We start from the raw sequence: 19384 nt of genomic DNA on the forward strand, positions 1-19384 counted from the left end.
CATGTTGGTGCTTTACCAGAACTTCTTTAATCATAATTATGCAGCAAAAAGTAAAATCCTGTGTTTTTGCAAATGAGCATCGGTCTCATTAATACTGTATCCTGTTCTGGCAAAACAAAAATTTTTTCCTGTTTCAATTAATTTCCTGATTATCCCTTTCCTTTGCTCAAGAGCTGTCGAGCTAATGAATAAATTAATAGCTACAAAAAGATCACAGGTTGACTCTCAGAGGAGTTTCTGAAATAATTTGATACTCCCCCCCCAAGTTTCTTTAAATAATGGACGTGCTATTCGTTACCGTAACAAAAGGATCAAAAGTAGAATTTACCAAGATTGAACTGAATCTCACATTTAAAATGTGAGGTTCTTTTTTTTTTTGAGAACCAGCCAGGGGAATTCTGCAAGTTGAAGGCACCAGTCTTAAAGTTGCCAAGTTTGGACACCCCTGGTGTAGAGGTTTATAATTTGATTCTTCAAGAATCATGTAGTAGCTAAAAGACTTCCCTTATCAACACAGAATTTTGCCAAACTGTCAGTCAGCATGAGAATGGAAAAAGTCTTCACACAACAGGAAACAGTTCCAATAATGCAGACATTACAGTCGTCGTCCCATAGATCAGATTACCTTGTTTTCCTCACTATGCTTATCTGCCAGTTTTCTGCCAAAATTAGAGGCAAATAATTTGTGAATTGTTGCTAAGGAGAGAGAAATACCTCTTGGAGTTCAATTGTCCCTCCCTTATTGAAAGGACTAAAAGATTAAACTCTCTTTTAATGGCAGAATCAAATTTTCTGAGAACTCCATTATGGAAATCTGAATGTCCACTTCTATGGTCGATAGTAAGCAGGGAAGTCCATGGAAATTTCAGAATAACGGAGTTGGAAGGGGCCTTAAAAGTCTTCTAATCCAACTCCTTCTCAAGCAGGAAACTCTACCATTTTAGAAAACAAATGTCCAATCTCTTCTTCAAAACCTCCAGTGATGGAGCACCCACAACTCTGAAGGCAACTTGTTCCACTAATTAGTTGTCCTCACTGTCAGGAAAATTATCCTTATTTCTAGGTTGGTTCTCTCTTTGACTAGTTTCCATCCATTGCTTCTTGTTCAGTCTTGAGGTGCTTTGGAGAAGAGGTTGACCCCCTTTTCGACTGATATCATCCCAGCTATTTTTTTCCATTAAACTAGACAAACCCAATTCCTGCAATCGTTCTTCATCATGGAGATAACTAGACTATGCTCACTAAAACAGCTAGCCGACCCTTATTTCTTTCTGACTCTGCATGGTGATTCAATTCTTTATTGATAATCACTGAACTCCTATATGAGATCTTACAAGTCTGTTCCCAAGAAGAACAATAAATAAGTTGTGGAAATATTTTAGACAGCAAATTTCCAATGGGAGAGGGGAAGATTTTACTCAACTAGCCATTGCTGAGTCTAGGGGGCAATGCTCATCTCTGTTTCAAGGCCATTGAGCCACAACACTGTCCGAGGACATTTCTGAGGTCATGTTGCCAGCATGACATCACAGAGTGCTATTACCTTTCCAGTCAAGTGATACCTATTTATCTACTTGCATTTCAATGCTTTTAAACTGCTAGCTTGGCAGGAGCTGAGCAAGGAAAGGGAGCTCACCTTGTTGCGTGCAGCTCAGATCTCCAACCAGGACTGCCAGTTTTCCAGCCAACAAGCCCAGCGTCCTCACCATCGTAACCACACTGAGCCACTGCTCTGAGTTAGATCTAAATAAACACATGACTAAAATGAACTAAGAGTATTTATTTCATTTGGTTCAATAGTTATGTTTTCAACAGGAGTGCTGCAGTATTATTTTAGAATAGTTCTTTGAAAGGTTGTCTGTAATTTGTGGGCAAGTACACTGTAATTTTTCTGGGGTTAAAATAAAACTGCCCTTACATAGGTAATCTCAAACCCCTTGATTTCAGCTATGAATTATACTTAGGGGTGCATTATACTACTAATTTACAGAGCTTTGGGGTAAAGGCCATCAAATATCAGTTATGATAAAAGTAGCAAGGCATCCAGCAGATGTTTCTCTGTTTAAGGATCAAACAGGCTTCTTGTTTTCATTCAGTGGGTCATCTGAGATAATCTACTAGCATGTGATCCAGCCTCTTTGAGAAAGGTTGTCCCTTGTCTTTGATCCCTGGGACTCAGAACTTCTGTGATGAACTGAATCAGAATGGAGCCACTGCGGAGACAGAAGCTCTCTTGTGAGAGTTTTCAGCTGCTAAGTGACAGAGCGTGCCATCTTTTCACCAGCTCCTTGGGTTTACTGATCATCTCATTCCAATGTTCGAGTTCCTTTCCCCGGGTGTACATGAAGGGCCCCACAATCACACAGCCCAGGGAGGAGGTCTCTAAACAAAGCCACAAAAATCATGAGGATTAAACAAAGATCATGGTGGAAACTTAACGAGGATCTCCAAGACCCCTGAGAGTAGCATCGTGGGCTGCTTACCATCCCCTGGGATAACAGACAAGCTCAGACTGGTTGCGTCCAGCTGCAGCTGATCCACCTTGAAGCTAAAAGTTTCATTGTATAATGGATTGGAGGATCCAATGATTACTGTGGTCCTTTTGCTTTTGATGAGCTGGTTGTGGTTCATTAGTGACACTCTGACACACACCCCTAGAACAAAACGATGAGGTTGGAAACATGGAGAAGAAAATGATACTCAAGCACAACATCCAGAATGGCACTTTGGAAGAATGTCATACAAAATATAATTTCACTTTAATTTTATGGATTGCACCTGCAACAATACTCCAAATTATCTGGAACATAAGCATGGATAATGAGAAATTTGATCTTGTTGTAAAGTAGATATGGGTATATTTAAAACAGAGTTTGGTCAATATTCAATGCATGCTGCTCAAACATCTAATAGAAAAGTCTGGCAGCTCACTCTAAAGTTGAATTGTTTGAGTTTATCATCTTTTGATGCCTTATCAGAAAGCCAAAATGCATAGTTCCTTCCAATGCTATTTTATATGATTTAAATTCAGTCAGACATTGTGAGTGCGATCTATTCCCACCCCAGCTATATAGTGGGGTAGGAATATACATTTCATTCATTTTCATTCTTTTTTTTTTCTGTTTAGCCTCCAAAACCTATAAGAACATGGTAGAAAGGTCTCTGGAACTGAAATGGTTAATATTTGTTTTATTTTGCTAAGCTAAATAAATGTGTCAAACCTCCTAGAGATCCTTTTATGACTGCAAGGGAAAGCCAAGACCCAAAAATCATGGCACCAGAAAGCAGTGATTTGTTGACTCACAAAACACCAGTTATCTGACCTTGGAGAAGCTTTCAGAAGGTCTTGGAAAGGGGTTCTGAGGCAGGGAGGTCACCTGTAGTTGAGATAGTTTGTTCACAGCATAAGCATTTAGGTAGACAGGGGAAATTAGCACTGTAAGTGTCAAAATCAAGTTGGTGGCCACTATGATGTGATTAATGCCCCGACTCTCTTATCTGCATCATACATGCAATACACATAAAAAGAGTTCTGATTGCACCCCTGCATTTGTCAGTTTGACTTTTTTTGACCACAATCAGTAGCCCTTTCTTCATAATGCCTCAATACATTCCCTACTTGGGGTGCCATGGGAAAGAGGATTAGGGGTATGTAAAATTGGAGGATTATTAGTGCCCTCATAAATCACCATTTGTCCAATTTTTAATAGCCTGGAGTATTGTAGCATAAGTTTATACACCAATTGATAAATAGCAAATGTTAAATACTGCAATGTAATATTGTGAGATGTCAAATACAGATAGAATATTAAGCAAATATTGAAATCTCTAAAACTATTTAGAGGACATTCAACATTGAGTCCCCAATGGGGATAAAATTGTTTGATATTGAGAATAAACAGTTTTTGAAACAGGAATTTAGGGCTAATGTTCTGTACACAGAAGAATTACTTTAGTCTAATGTAGGCTGCTATAAAATTCTGGATGGCCAGTGGATGAAAGCAAAGAGAAAGAAGAAACATATCTCAATCCTGCCATGTGGTTTTCTGGAGTTTGGTAATCCAGAGAGGGTAGCAATTTAGACCCAAACTGAGATGTGGAATATACATATATTCAAACATTTAATTTTAATTTAATTTAAAGTTTCCTGCTTTCCTCTTGTGGTTGAAGAATGAAGGTGCCAGTGTGGTCAATTTCCAGTTGGTGATTACAGTTTATCATCCAAAATACAGAAGACCCTCATTATTCTTACAAATTAGATTTAGATGAAGAAAAGAAACAAAGCAAAATAGTTGTAGATCTTCCCTCCCCCCATACTGACCAGTGCTGTTTCTCTCATTCTGGAGCTTTAAACCTCGCGCTCTCAGAACCACCACTGTAAGCCGGGCCAGGTAGTGATTGTAGCTGAGGGAGAACTGCAAGTCGCCATGTTCAGAAGGTGGCTTGAAGGAGAAGACATGGGTCAGAAATCTATAACATTGTTATTCACTTCAATTAGTGGGATGGCTGAACTAGAAATGGCATAGCTAATGAGTCTGTAATTAATTCTCCTTCTCCTTCATCCACCCCAGATATTGGTGGATGGTCAGCATTGTGGGGAAGAAGGAGAACACTACTCAACTTGAAATGGGAAAGGTTCTCCTACATCAGCAACATCTGATTCCTTTCCTCAACAAATTTCTTCTCTTTAATTGAAAAGATGGAAGAAGGCAAATAAGATCAGTAAGATTTTCTTGGCTCATCCAATCTGATGTTGATTATAGTCATACATAATGCTAAGCCGGGGTTTCATGAAGAACACATCAAGCTTTAGTTTGAATGCAAGTGAGAAGTATCTGGTTTTAGGTTTCAAAACTTAATTAGATCCCTTATTCGTATTCCCACATAATTCTAACAAGTAGCTGGTTTCAGGAAAAAATGGTCATATAATCTGCAACTCGTATACCCGCCCTGAGTCCCTCCTGGAGAAGGGCGGCATACAAATAAACCAAAACTGAAACTGAAACTGAAACTACTGCAGAAACATTTGGCCCACACATCTTGACCAGGGTAAAGCAATAGATACAACATACATAGACTTCTGCACAGCCTTTGATTCAGCGGTGCACGACAAACTATTGTTGAAACTAAGTTCTTATGGAATCTCCAAATCCTGAGACAAGTTGATAGCAAAGTTCCTGTTAAACAGGCAACAAATAGTCAAAATAGGGAGGGCCCAATCAAATCCGGCACCTGTTAACAGTGGTGTCCCCCAAGGCAGCATTTTAGGACCCACACTCTTTCTGCTGTACATCAACTACCTAGGCAATCATATTAAAAGCAGCAATGTCATGATGGGGAGGAGCCAAAGTCGCGACGACAGGGCGTGCAATCTCAATGCTCTGAGATCGCAGTCAACACTTTTGTCTCTGGATGGTCTAAACAGACCTAAACCGTCCTGTAGAGATGGCAAACAGGAAGAATACATCTTGCTGATCACAGGGACATCGCAAAGACTCTGATTGATCCAAGAGAAGCTCTTCAAGCTGGTGACAAAAAATCCAGCCAAATAGCTGATGAGGTCTGGGCGGCTCCAAAATGGAAGGATACAGAAAGAGAAATTGTTTTCAGCTGGTGATGAATTTTTACTGTTTTAAAAGTGACTCCCTACAAAAAAAATTTAAAACTAATTTAAATTGGAGAACAGAAGAAATAAGCGGCGGAATTAAATTTGGACTGGTTTTGAAAAGTTACTTTTTAAATGCTATCTTTACGGATGGAATTTATGCAAGCCTTTTAAAACGAACGGATTAAGTTTCCTTTTTCTATTTTTTTTCTTTGACTATTCTTCATAATATATGGACTAAAACTTTCTTCTTTCATTACTGTGGGTGTTTTTCTAACTCATTTAAGAATTGGATCTTTTTTTAAAACTTGAAATGCAAAGAGATACAAACAAGAAACAAAGAAGTGGTAATATTCTAACATTATAATGTTGCTACTCGGAAGCTAGGCTGTTTGTGTATTGGAAACGAAACACTTTTTTCACTCATTATCCTGGCTTGGCACTTCAAGGACTCACAGCTTGTTTATAGAGTGATAAGAAGAAGAAGAAAGGCACACAGATTATTCCTTTGAAGTAGATTCTTGGCCAGAGAGGGGTGAAATGTTATTGTGACGCTTAATTCTACTAAAACCTTCTAAGATAGGGTAGCAGTTTGTCAGCTGGAAATCATGGTGCAATTTCAGCATCAGATAGAAGTTTTAAATCTGCAAAAGATATTCTCAGAAATACAGAAATTATCAAATACAAATAAGAGGATAGAGAAGATGTTGGATTACTTAGTGCATCTAAGAGTAAAATACAACAGAAAAGTTGAAGATGTTCATCAAATCCATCATGTGACCGGCGCCAGCTTGAGATAGGTAAGGGCAGAATCTTTGCAGCCCACGGCGGGAGCAGCAGCATGCAAGCAACCTGGAATGAAGGGGAATGAAGCTTCCTCCTCGCTCCGTCATGCAGAGAGGCCCCCTGCTCCGTGAGGGAGGCAACGGCTGGAAGGAGCTGAGCGAGGCATCGCCGGCTTGGCAGCATGCACTGAATTCCGTGCAAGGCTTTCTTCTGCCTTGACTTCTTCGGGCAATGCTGCCATGGGGCCTTCTCCGGCCGCCGTGGCCTCGGTTCCCCGTGCGATTTCACCCACCGCTCCGGCGCCGGCGGCAGCCAGCAACAAGAGGAAATGGGACAACGGCAGCAGCAGCAGCAACAGGAGGAAGCTGGAGCTTGTCAAGCTGCCGCAGTGAGGGGTCCCCCGGAGGAGCCGAGAGCCTTGAGAAAGGAATTCGGATGCCGAAGGGGTCAGACGGATGTTGCCTCAGCTCGGGCCAGCGGGCTTTTTTCTCCCGTCTGATGCCAGCATGGCAGAAACCAGCACCAAGAACATAAACAACAGCTTTACGATCACAGTAGTTCCCTTCGTCCTATTGGGCCATAGCAGAGAGGCTCGCGAGGGACCGGGTGCACAAAATGGAGGCGAACGGCAGCGGGAGCAGCAGAGACTCAGTGCCCGATTGCTGGGACCAGGCAGACCTCGAGCCCGGGAGCGCTGCCTCACCTGCCGCTGGGAATGAGGAAGCCACAGCGGCGCCCGGCTCAGCCCTGCTGGAGTTGCTGGAGTCTGAGGAGGAGCAGCTGCTGGGCGCGGCCTCCAGCCAGCACCTCAATGTCAACGCCAAGCCCTTCATGCCCAAACACCACCGAGTTCAAGCCGGCTTTCCTGAGGGGAGGCCCAGGACAGTCCGCCATGCCGACGGCCCTGTCACCCCCGCTGGGCTTGCCCACACCGACGGCCCTGTCACTGACACATGGACCCTGCAGAGAGGGAGGACAAGGACGAGGAGGATGGGGAGCCTGCCCCCCCCAACTATCTCCAGCTGCCCCAGCCGCCTCAGACTTCCTGCACTGCTTCCAGGCCCTGCAGGGGAGAAGAATGAGGAGAACAAGGAACTCCCCCCCAAACTACCACCAGCTCCAGCCGCCTCGGACTCATGCTGAGCGCCTTCCCTGTGGGGCTTGGACAAAGGTCCTTCCCTGCGGAGCTCGGACGAGGGCCCGGTTTTGGGCCAGGCTGCGGGAAACAGCAGAGGAGAGCCCGTTCGGAACCACTGATCGGGACTTCCAATTTTTTTACCGTTTGTAAATTATTTTAATTACCATCGATTTAGGAACTGCATTTTTTTAGCTGGTTTGTTGGGTGTATGAGTATATGAATGTGAGAGAAAATGTGCCCACTTTTAATTTAATTATTGTATTATTGTATTTTAATAACTATTGTGGGGTGTGTCTGAAGACAGTGTTTGATTGGTGAGTATGATAGGATCGGGAGTGCGACCTGGAGTCCCCTCCACTGAGTGCAGAAGCAGAAGTGGATGGGGGGCCAGACTCGCCTTCTGTCCTGGAGTGAATGGTACGCATGGCCTGCCGGGAAGAATGGGGGCCATGGGGGAGAGGGAATCTACGGGGATGGGGGGGATGTCGGAGCATTTCAGTTACGACTGGGAGGGGCAGATATGATGGGAGCTGTAGGGCTAGCCATTACTGGGGAAGAAGGACTCGCTACATTACAGCGATTCCTTGTTCCGGCCCCTCAGGCTCAACTCAAGAACCTGGTGGCAGAGGAGTTCAGGGCCCTGGTCTCAGGTTGTTGCTGCTAAATGCCAGGTCGGTTGTGAACAAAGCTCCCCTCATCCGGGATTTAATATTAGATGAGGAGGCAGACCTGGCATGTATAACCGAAACCTGGCTGGGCCAAGAGGCAGGAGTCCCCCTCTCAGAAATGTGACCAGATGGATTCCAGGTGCTCCACCAACCACGACACCAGAGAAAGGGGTGGGGGAGTAGCAGTTATCATCCGAAGGTTGTTAGTTCCTCGCAGGATCCCTGCCCCAGAGATTGTGGGCTGTGAGTCTCTCCTCTTGAAGTTGGACCTAGGGGTTCAATTGGGCTTGCTGTTGATGTACCTACCTCCCAGCTGTGTCACGACAGCCCTGCCTGTGCTGCTAGAGGCAGTAGCCGGGTTGGCGGTGGAGTTCCCCAGACTAATGGTACTGGGGGCTTTAATCTGCCATCTCTTGATGAACACTCAGATAAGGCACAGGAGTTCATGGCTTCCAAGACAACCATGGACTTGACCCAGGTAGTTCAGGGTCCAACTCATAGAGCAGGACACACGCTTGACCTTGTATTTCTCTCGGGGCAGTGGAGACGTGATCTCAAGTTAAGGGGAATCTCGCCCAGCTGCCCTGTTTAGGGTGACCCGCTCCCTCCTGAAAGGTGATGAGACGGGGGAACCCCTGCAGGGAAGAGCTGAGGAGTTCGTTCAGTTTCTGTCGGATAAAATCACTCAGATTCGGACAGACCTTGACTCCACTTGGGCAGTACCAGCCAAGATGCTGAGGGTTAGTCTTAATCAGATTTTCTGGGATGAGTTCGAATTTGTCACCCCTGAGGAAGTGGACAAGGCCATGGGAGCGATGAGTGCCTCCACCTGTTTATTGGACCCGTGCACCTCCTGGCTGGTTTCAACCATCAGAGAGGTGACACGAGTCTGGCTCCAGACGATTACTAACGCATCTTTGCAGAAGGGGTCTTTCCCGCAACCATTAAAGGAAGCAGTGGTAAGACCCCTCCTCAAGAATCCTTCCCTGGACCCAGCTATTTTGAAAAACTATCTTCCTGTCTCCAACCTTCCTTTTTTAGGAAAGGTTGTTGAGAAGGTGGTAGCGCTTCACCTCCGGCGGACCTTGAATGAAATGGATTATCTAGACTCCTTTCAGTCCGGTTTCAGGCCTGGGTACAGCACAGAAACTGCTTTGGTCGCCCTGACCGATGATCTCTGGCGAGCCAGGGATAGAGGACATTCCTCTATCCTGGTGCTTCTTGACCTGTCAGCGGCCTTCGATACCATCGACCATGGTATCCTTCTGCGATGCCTAGGGGAGGTGGGAGTGAGAGGCACCGTTTTACGGTGGTTCTGCTCTTACCTCTCTGACAGGTTACAGTCGGTGTTGGTCGAGGGGCAAAGGTCAACCCCTAGGCCCCTCAAATGTGGTGTGCCACAGGGTTCGGTCTTGTCCCCCCTCTACATGAAGCCGCTGGGTGAGATCATGCGACAGCATAGGGTAAAGTACCATCAATACACAGATGATACTCAACTGTATCTTTCTGCCCCGTGCCAGCTCAGTGTAGCGGCGGATGTGATGTGCCGATGACTGGAGGCTGTTAGGATCTGGATGGGGGTGAACAAACTTGTGCTCAATCCCGATAAGACTGAGTGGCTTTGGATGCTGCCCCCAAAGGACAGCTTAGACAGTCCATCCTTAATCCTGGGGGTGAAAATTTATGCCCCTCAGAGAGGGTCCGCAATTTGGGGGTCCTCCTGGATTCGCAGCTGAACCTGGAACATCATCTATCGGCTGTGACCAGGGGGGCCTTTGCCCAGGTTCGTCTGGTGCACCAATTGCGGCCCTATTTGGATCGGGAGGCACTTCAAACGGTTACTCACGCCCTTGTTACCTCAAGGCTGGATTATTGCAACGTCCTCTACATGGGGCTACCCTTGAAAAGTGTTCGGAGACTGCAGGTAGTCCAGAATGCAGTTGCGCGAGCGATATTGGGTGCACTGAGGTACACCCACGTTACACCTGTCCTCCGCGAGCTGCACTGGCTACCAATTGGTCTCCAGATGCAATTCAAGGTGTTGGTTATCACCTTTAAAGCCCTACATGACTTAGGGCCAGAGTACCTTCGAGACCACCTAGTGCCACATACCTCCCAGAGGCCAGTAAGATCCCACATATTGGACCTCCTTCAGATGCCGTCAGCCAGACAGTGTCAGCTGGCGGGCCCTCGGAGGAGAGCCTTCTCTGTGGCTGCTCCGACTCTTTGGAATCAGCTACCCCCAGAGATCCGGACCATACCCACTCTCATGGCCTTCAAGAAAGCTGTAAAAACTTGGCTGTTCCGGTAGGCCTGGGACTGTTGACCTCATTGTTGAGGTCCAACCCCGATTAGAATGAATGTATGAGGTGTTGCTATTTTAAACCGTTTTCTTTCGTTATGTGTTCGTTATGTGTCTTTTTTTTCTCTTTTTTGTAAGCTGCCCCAAAATTAAGGGCAGATGCTAGTAACTTAAAGAACATGCATGAGCAACGGCTTAAAAACAACAAAACCATAGATCGGCCAATCAGAAGATATAGATTGGATACAAGAAACATCAATGAAGCTGTAGAGATTGTAAAACAGCGGATAACAGCAACAGCTAGAAAAATTGAAAGATATGAGGCACGAATCATCCAATATAAACAAAATCAGCAATTTTGATCAGACCAACGGCGTTTTTATCAAAGTCTTAATGTGAATGGTGACACCAAAAGTGAAAAACCAGAAAAGCAGGCCACAGTTGAATTCTGGAAAGAATTGTGGGAAAATGCAAAGGACTACAATAAGGAAGCAAAGTGGATACTTGACTTTGAGAAAAGCATTGGCAACAAACAAATGCAAGTATTAGAAATAACAACTGAGATGGTCAAAAATCGAGTAAAAAAGGTAAAGAATTGGACATCACCTGGAAAGGACCAATTACATGATTTCTGGCTCAAATATCTGACCAGTTTACATGCAATATTGGCCAGGCAACTGAATGAAATTTTACAAAAGGGCCAAATTGATGAATGGTTGACAACTGGAAAAACATACTTGATTCAGAAAGATGCAACTAAAGGAACAACACCTGAAAACTACAGACCAATAACATGCTTGCCAACAACCTTCAAATTACTCACAGGCATTATTGCAGATAACATGATGGATTATTTGGAAACAAACAATATCTTGCCAGTAGAGCAAAAAGGCAACAAAAGAAGGAGCAGGGGCACAAAAGATCAGCTCCTAATTGATAAAATGATATTAGAAAATTGTAAGAACAGAAAAACGAACTTGAATATGGTCTGGATTGATTACAAAAAGGCATTTGACTCACTGCCACATAGTTGGATCATAAAATGCTTAGAAACAATTGGCATTAGCAAAAGTGTTACATCCTTTACTGAAAAGGCGATGAAACAATGGAGAACTGAGTTGGCAGTAGGAAATGAGATCTACGGAATGGTTAATATTAAGCGAGGAATTTTCCAGGGTGATTCACTTTCACCTCTTCTCTTCATCATCGCAATGATCCCACTATCAGTAATCTTAAAAAAAAAATGAAATTAGGCTACCAAACAAAAAAAGAAGCTGAAAAAAATTCGCATTTACTATATATGGATGATTTGAAACTCTATGGAAACTCAGAAATAGAAATCCAATCATTGACAAACACAGTCCAAGTATTCAGCACCGATATTTCAATGCAGTTTGGCATGGAAAAATGTGCCACTGTATCCATAAAAAGAGGCAAAATCACTGCATGTGAGGGAATTGAAATACCCAATGGCCAACTAATTAAATGCAATGAAAATGAAGCCTACAAATACTTAGGCATTCTACAGTTGGATAATATCAAGCATGGAGAAGTAAAAACTATTGTCAGGCAAGAGTACACCAACAGGGTTAGGAAAATTTTGAAATCTAAATTGAATGGTGGAAATACAATCAAGGCCATAAATACCTGGGCAATACCAGTTATAAGATACACAGCTGGTATAGTTAACTGGACACAAGCTGATTTGGACATTTTGGACCAAAAAACCAGGAAACTAATGACAATGCACTATAGTTTACATCCACGTGGTGATATTGATAGACTATATCTGCCCTGAAAATCAGGTGGCAGAGGATTATTACAAGTGAAGCAAACAGTTGAAGAAGAAAAACATGCACAGGCTGATTATTTAAAAGAAAGTCAAGAACATCTATTAATTGAAGTAAAGAACAAAAAACTACTGAAGGCCCAACAGACGAAACAAGAATACAGAAAAGATGTGATAAAATTAAGAATGCAGAGTTGGCAGAACAAAGCACTGCATGGCCAATTTCTGGAAAAAATAAAAGATAAAGTGGACAGTGAACAAACTTGGTTATGGTTAAAAACAGGTACATTAAAGAAAGAAACAGAGTCACTAATCCTGGCTGCGCAAGAACAAGCTATCCGCACAAATGCCATTAAGGCCAAAATCGAAAAATCCTCTGATGATGCCAAATGCAGACTTTGCAAAGAAGCTGATGAAACTGTTGATCACATACTCAGCTGCTGTAAAAAAATCGCGCAGACTGATTATAAATTGCGGCACAATTCAGTAGCACAAATGATCCATTGGAATTTGTGCAAAAATTATAATATTAAAACAGCAACAAACTGGTGGGAACATCAGCCTGAAAAAGTCACCGAAAATCAGATGGTCAAGATCTTGTGGGATTTCCGTATACAAACCGACAAAATACTGGCGCATAATACACCAGACATCACACTGGTTGAGAAAAATAAGGTCACAATCATAGACACCGCAATACCAGGTGATAGCAGGGTTGCCGAGAAGGAACATGAAAAAATCGCAAGATACCAGGACTTAAAAATCAAAATTCAACGACTATGGCACAAACCAGCAGTGGTAATTCCAGTGGTAATTGGCACACTGGGTGCTATTCCAAAAGCACTGGAATTACATTTAAAACAGTTAAAAATTGACAAAATCACCATCAGTCAAATGCAAAAAGCCGCACTGCTTGGATCTGCACGCATATTACGAAAATACATTACGACGTCCTAGGCCCCTGGGTGGGGCCCGACTAGTAACCAATGCCAAATCCGGCGAAACAACTGGCCGCTGTGATACAATTGTACAACAACAACAACAACAACAACAACAATAATAATAATAATAGAATTAAGTTAGATTCAGTTAAGTCTTGATTACTAGGGGGGAAAATGATATGATGCAGGATATAGTCAAATAAAGGAGGGATAATGATAATAACATATGTATATGTATATGCATATGCATATGTATGGGAACAATATAAGGAAATGAGATGTAAATTGTAAACAATGATTTGGAAAGAAGGATAGAAAACTTTGTTATTAAACATTATGGATGTTTAGCTAGAATAGGATATAAGGATTTAGTGTCATTGGAGGGTTTTAGAAATAGTAAATGAAATGCCAGTGTGTGGTTATGTATTAAATCTTGGTATATTTTATGATGAAGGACGTTTAAACAATTATAGCCAAATGAAAATGGAGGTATGATGATGGTAATATGTATAAATATATCTGAGTTAAAATACTTGAGTTAATATGAATTATGCTTGATGACTGTGGAAGATATGCACAAAAGTCTTTTGTAACCAACTGATACACTTTATATAGTATGTAAGAAAGGAAGATTGTATGTGTTGTGTTTGTTTTGAAAATTAAAAATAAGAAAAACTTATTTTAAAAAAGCAGCAGCATCCTCTTCACTGATGATGTAAATTTATTTAACACTACTTACAATGCTGCTGCCCTACAAAGTGACCTTGTTTATGTGTCAGAATGGTCATGCAATTGACAACTCCAAATTTTAACTAATAAATGCTCTGTCCTACACATTGGCAATAAAAATCAGAACAGCAAATACAAGTTGAGTGGAAATGAGAGAATAAAAGGGGAACTTACCAAATTTGCAGGTGATACTAAGCTGGCAGGAATAGCTAACGTCTTAGAAGATAGGCTCAAGATCCAAAAGGATCTTGACAGACTTGAACACTGGGTCCTATCTAACAAAAGGAAATTCAATGTAGAGAAAAGTAAAGTCCTATTAGGTAAGAAAAGCCAAAGGTGCACATATAGACTGGGTGAAACCAGGCTTAATAGCAGTGACTGTGAGAGGGATTTTGGAGTCTGAGTGGACAACCAGATAAATATGAACCAGCAGAGTGTGGCGTCAGCCAAAAAAAGCCAACACAATCCTAAATTGCATTAACAGAGGGATACAATCAAGATGAAGGGAGGTAATAATACCACTCTGAAAAGCCCTAGTAAGACCACATCTAGAGTACTGCATTCAGTTTTGGTCACCACACTATAAAAAAGATGTTGAGACTCTAGAAAAAGTGCAGAGAAGAGCAACCAGGATGGTTAGGGGACTGGAGACTAAAACATGTGAAGAACAGTTACAGGAACTGGGCATGGCTAGTCTAGTGAAGAGAAGGACCTGGGGAGACATGATAGCAGTCTTCCAATACTTGAATGGCTGCCACAGAGAAGAAGGGGTCAAGCTATTTTCCAAAGCACTTGAAGCCCAGACAAGGAATAATGGATGGAAACTGAGCAAGGAGAGATTCAACCTAGAAATAAGGAGGAACTTTCTGACAGTGAGAACAATCAATCAGTAGAACATCCTTTGGAAGCTGTGGCAGCTCCATCACTTGAGACTTTCAAGAAGAGATTGGACTGCCATCTGTTTGAGCAGGTGTTTGTGTGTTGGATTAGGTAACCTAGAAGGTCCCTTCCAACTCTGTTAATCTGTTTAAAAAAAGAAACAATCTCATAGACGACCCTCACTTAGTCAAAGACCTAGGAGTACTCATCACAAATGATCTAAGCCCCAGAGCTCACTGTAACAGCATTGCCCAAAAGGCATTAAGTTTTTAACCTAATTTTGTGAAACTTCTTTTCTGATAACATTGTATTGCTACACTACGCCATACAAAACCTTTGCCAGGCCAATTCAGTTCATCCACCTAGAATCGTGACCCAACAAAACCGCAAACATCAAAAGCGCGACGACAAAACCGCGGGGCTAAAACCGCGATGTCAAAAGCGCGCTGACAACAGCGCGCCGACAGAAGCGCGATTTAAGTTAAGGTAAGGTTTAGGGTTATGTTTAGGGTTAGGGTTAGGGTTAGGGTTAGGGTTAGGGTTAGGGTTAGGTTTAGGGTTAGGTTTAGGGTTATGTTACAGCGCGCTTCTGTCGGCATGCTGTTGTCGGCGCGCTTCAGCGCTCATTCGTCGGCGCGGTTTTGTCGGCGCAGTTTTGTCACCGCGGTTTTGTCACCGCGGTTTAGTCAGGCGCGCTTTTGTCGTTCGCGCATTTGTGGTGGAACCGCCTAGAATACACACTGTATGTCGTACATTAATACAATTGAGCAAGTCCAGGGGTATTTCACAAGAAGAGTACTCTACTCCTCTACTCACAATAGAATTCCTTATGCCACCAGGCTTGAAATTTGGGGCTTGGACAATCTGGAATTGCACCGCCTGCGGTCCAATCTAAGCATAGTACACAAAATTGTCTGCTACAACATCTTGCCTGTCAATGACTTCTTCAGCTTTAACCACAATAATACATGTGCAAACAATCAATACAAACTCAAGGTAAACCACTTCAAACTCAATTGCAGAAAATACAACTTCAGCAAGAGAGTGGTCAATGCCTGGAATGCTCTACCCGACTCCAACTGCACAGCCTCCAACCCTCACAGCTTCAATCTCAAACTGTCTACTGTGGACCTTCTCACCCCATTCCAAATGATCCATAAAGGTGGCGTGCATAAGCGCACCAGTGTGCCTACTATTCTTGCCCTACTGTCCCCATTTATCTGTATTTACTTCCTTTGTTCATGTTTATGTTCATACCTCTACTTGTTATCTTGTACATGTTTGACAAACAAGCAAATAAAATAAATAAATCCTCATCATTTTGAGACAGGACATGCTTGATGCTTGTATCTCCCAACATGGACTTACCATAGCTCAGAAAGCAAAGACCTGCCTTCCAAAGTTCCCAACCAATCAAAAGAAAAACAGCCTCAAGGACTGCTCTATTCTCTGTGACCCACAGCTCCCCAAACTATAAAATAACAGTTTCTCATACACAAATGGGCAATTTCACAGATTGCATTAAATTAAAAACGATAACAGAGGAAGCTAAATAATCTGTGAATTGTAGCCAACATAGAACATATGTCAGGATCTGTCAAATTCATTGTTTACAAACTTGTCCTAAAAAATATCAACAACCCAAAACAAATCATGTGGTTATTCATCTCATGAACTTAATATTCCATTCATTCCTTACCTCCAGATTATCTGGTTCCAAATCCTTCCAGACAACAACCTTCCCGTCTTCAGCCAAAGTTTCATTTTTCAGTGGGAAGACCACTTGGCCCAGGAGAATGAGCTTCTTCTGCTTGTCAACATGATAGACACAGAACTTCAGTGTCCTCTGAAATATAACAGTGTTCGAAATCTAGAGAGGAAGAAGCACAGAAGGAGAATCAGTTGGAATGAATCTTACCACAGCTCTGAACATAAGGAAGACTAAGATAATCTGGAATAGTCAGGATACAGCAGAACCTTCTTCATTTTAATTCTGAGCATACATAAAGCTCCATACTGGTCAGTTTTTCCATGGGAGACTTTTTCAAAAGTTTCATGAAGGATAAGGGATCATTGGATCCAACAATTCAATGGTCTGCCTTCAAATGAGAATAATTTTTCAAGCATACCACAGTTGGTCATTCCTAGCTCAACATTTGGGAGAGATAAGGTCTTGGGGATTGTTTGGGGGCTGGTGTGACTGGCTGGCTGAAAACCTGAACCTGCATTCCAATCAAAGAATTACCAAGAAGAAAACAACACTTCTACCAATACTGACAGGGCAAGCCACTTATATATACATAAAGAGCAAACCCCACTTCCTTCTAGCACTGATGATGCTGTCTGGTTGGTTAATGAGACATCTGCAAGCAAACCACCATGCTCAGAGAGCACCAAGGTCCAAGGACCCCACAGAACTACTACTCCTCCTCCCTGGAAAACTAACTCCCTTCTAGCACTGATGATGTTACCCAGTTGGGTAATGAAATGTCCAGAAGAAAACAATCCAGTCTAGAGAGAACCAAGAACCCCACTGTCCTTCTCGGAAACCCTATTCCCTTCTAGCACTGATAGCAATCCCAATAGCACTTAGACTTATATACTGCTTTAAAGCGCTTTATAGCCCTCTCTATGCAGTTTACAAAATCAGCATATCACCCCCAACAATGCGAGTCCTCATTTCACCCACCTCAGAAGGATGGAAGGCTGAGTCAACCTTGAGCCTGGTGAGATTCGATCTGCCAAACTGCTGGCAGCCGGTGATCAGCAGAAGGACCCTGCAGTACTCCACTCTGACCACTGTGCCACCACTGTGCTGAATATGATGATGGATTGTTTGAAAACAATCCTGTTCAGAAAGCACCAAGAACCCCAGATTTCTCTTCCTCCTCCTCCACAAACCCCATCCCCTTCCTCTTGTGCACTGGTGACATTACCTAATTGGGATATGTAATGCCTGCAAGAAAACAACCAAGCTCAGACCCCACAATAGGGGTTAATCAAGCTCATCTTCAGCGATGCTTACCTGGAACACAAAATTCTCATCAAACTGAGGATTGAGATTTTTGTGTTTTGTTTTAGATTGCAAGTAACGCCTCTCGTCAGGGAGCAGGTAGATCTTCACCAAGGGGTTGCAGGAACCAGAAGGAGGCTGAAGCTTTCGGGCTTTAATCAAGGACACCAGGAGCCTTTCTGACTCTTTCTCATATTCCACGGAGAACCAAAGCCGACCAATGTTTCCTTCTGGAAAGTCCGTCTCACTTTTGTCTTCTGGAAAGCGGTAGAGTTCTGGATTTATGGTCCCTACAAGGTACGCTCCAGCTTGAGGACAGAAAGGAAAGAGCCAGCCTCACTGAGTTCAAAACATGAAGTGGACAAAACTTATTTAAAATTTGGTTGTTTCTACCTTATGTACTGTGGACCATCCACACATTTCAATCAGTGATGGGATTCAAAAAAAATACTACTAATTCTGTGAGTGTGGCTTGGTGGGTGTGGCAGGGGAAGGATACTGCAAACTACCCAATCTCTCCAGATCAGCTGGGACTCAGGAGGCAGAGAATAGATGGGGGCAGGGCCAGTCAGAGGTGATATTTACCAGTTCTCTGAACCACTCAAAATTTCCACTACTGGTTCTCCAGAACTGGTCAGAACTTGCTGAACCCCACCTCTGATTTCAATCAATTGTGTTATAATAATTTTGCATCTGAGAGTGATCGAGTTTTCAAGACAGAAGCTGAATATTACTTCATAACTCTTCTTAAATGTAACGTGGTTCAGTGGAATTAGTTTATAAATCTGTAGAAGATAGTCAACTCAATTCAACTCAATGGACTCTTAATTCATTAATTAAAAGCACTTACATCATATACACACAATATTTCTGTGTAGAATTCCAACCGTTTAAATGTTTTATGGAACCCTTTCCATTATTTAAAAGTGCATTTTTGGATGACCAGGATCACTTAAAATTGCACAGCAGGACCTGGAAAGTCATAACAAATCTTGGGAACAAATGAGACAGTTAAACTCTCTCCTTCAGTCTCTTGATTAAGACATCACCTTAAACTTTGCACTTGGTGGTTTCATCAGGACAGAGGCACCCTCTGAAGTGAGCAGGACCATGTTTCAAATTTCTTTCTGTGGTGTCTTCCGCACCATGAGTGTTTCTGCTCCAATGAAGCAGAGGGGAGGAGGGCTGCAAAGCCAGTGATACCCCATGCCACCAAGGAACATTCCATTGCCTCCTTTGATCAAGCCAGGAGGAAGACAATGAAGTGAAGCTACAGAACCTTTTAAAATCTCAACAGCCAAAGTGTCAGGAGTGATAAGGTAATGTTTCCATCAGTGGTGGGTTCTGGATCTCGTTGAAACAGGTCCAGTGTCATCCACATGGATGTGTGCAGCACACATGCACACACACGCAGCATGTGCATGTGTCTTACCACCTCTGCGATGCTCCAGCTGCTCAGCGGAGTGGCGCACAGGTGCTTTATGCACCGTGCACGTGCACGGAAGCACCAAAGACTTAAAAGACTGGTGAGGAG

The 19384-nt window shown here is 43.0% G+C and overlaps 1 protein-coding gene across 1 annotated transcript in view; it reads right to left on the reverse strand.

Moving 5' to 3' along the window:
- Positions 1–443: 443 nt before the first annotated feature.
- Positions 444–19384, reverse strand: part of LOC106540488 (synaptotagmin-15) — a 28999-nt gene continuing 10058 nt past the window's right edge. Inside the window, exons 4-8 of the mRNA XM_087702097.1 lie at positions 17863–18158; positions 16537–16707; positions 4322–4442; positions 2484–2654; positions 444–2382 (exon numbers count right to left, since the gene is read on the reverse strand). Of these exons, the coding sequence (XP_087558223.1) occupies positions 2246–2382; positions 2484–2654; positions 4322–4442; positions 16537–16707; positions 17863–18158 (896 nt within the window). The 3' untranslated portion in view covers positions 444–2245. The remainder of the gene's footprint in view (positions 2383–2483; positions 2655–4321; positions 4443–16536; positions 16708–17862; positions 18159–19384) is intronic.

The sequence above is a fragment of the Thamnophis sirtalis genome, unplaced genomic scaffold, assembly GCF_051295495.1.
Source record: "Thamnophis sirtalis isolate CommonGarterSnake01/CBP01778 unplaced genomic scaffold, rThaSir2_p1.2 scaffold_15, whole genome shotgun sequence".
NCBI classification, from domain to species: domain Eukaryota; kingdom Metazoa; phylum Chordata; class Lepidosauria; order Squamata; family Natricidae; genus Thamnophis; species Thamnophis sirtalis.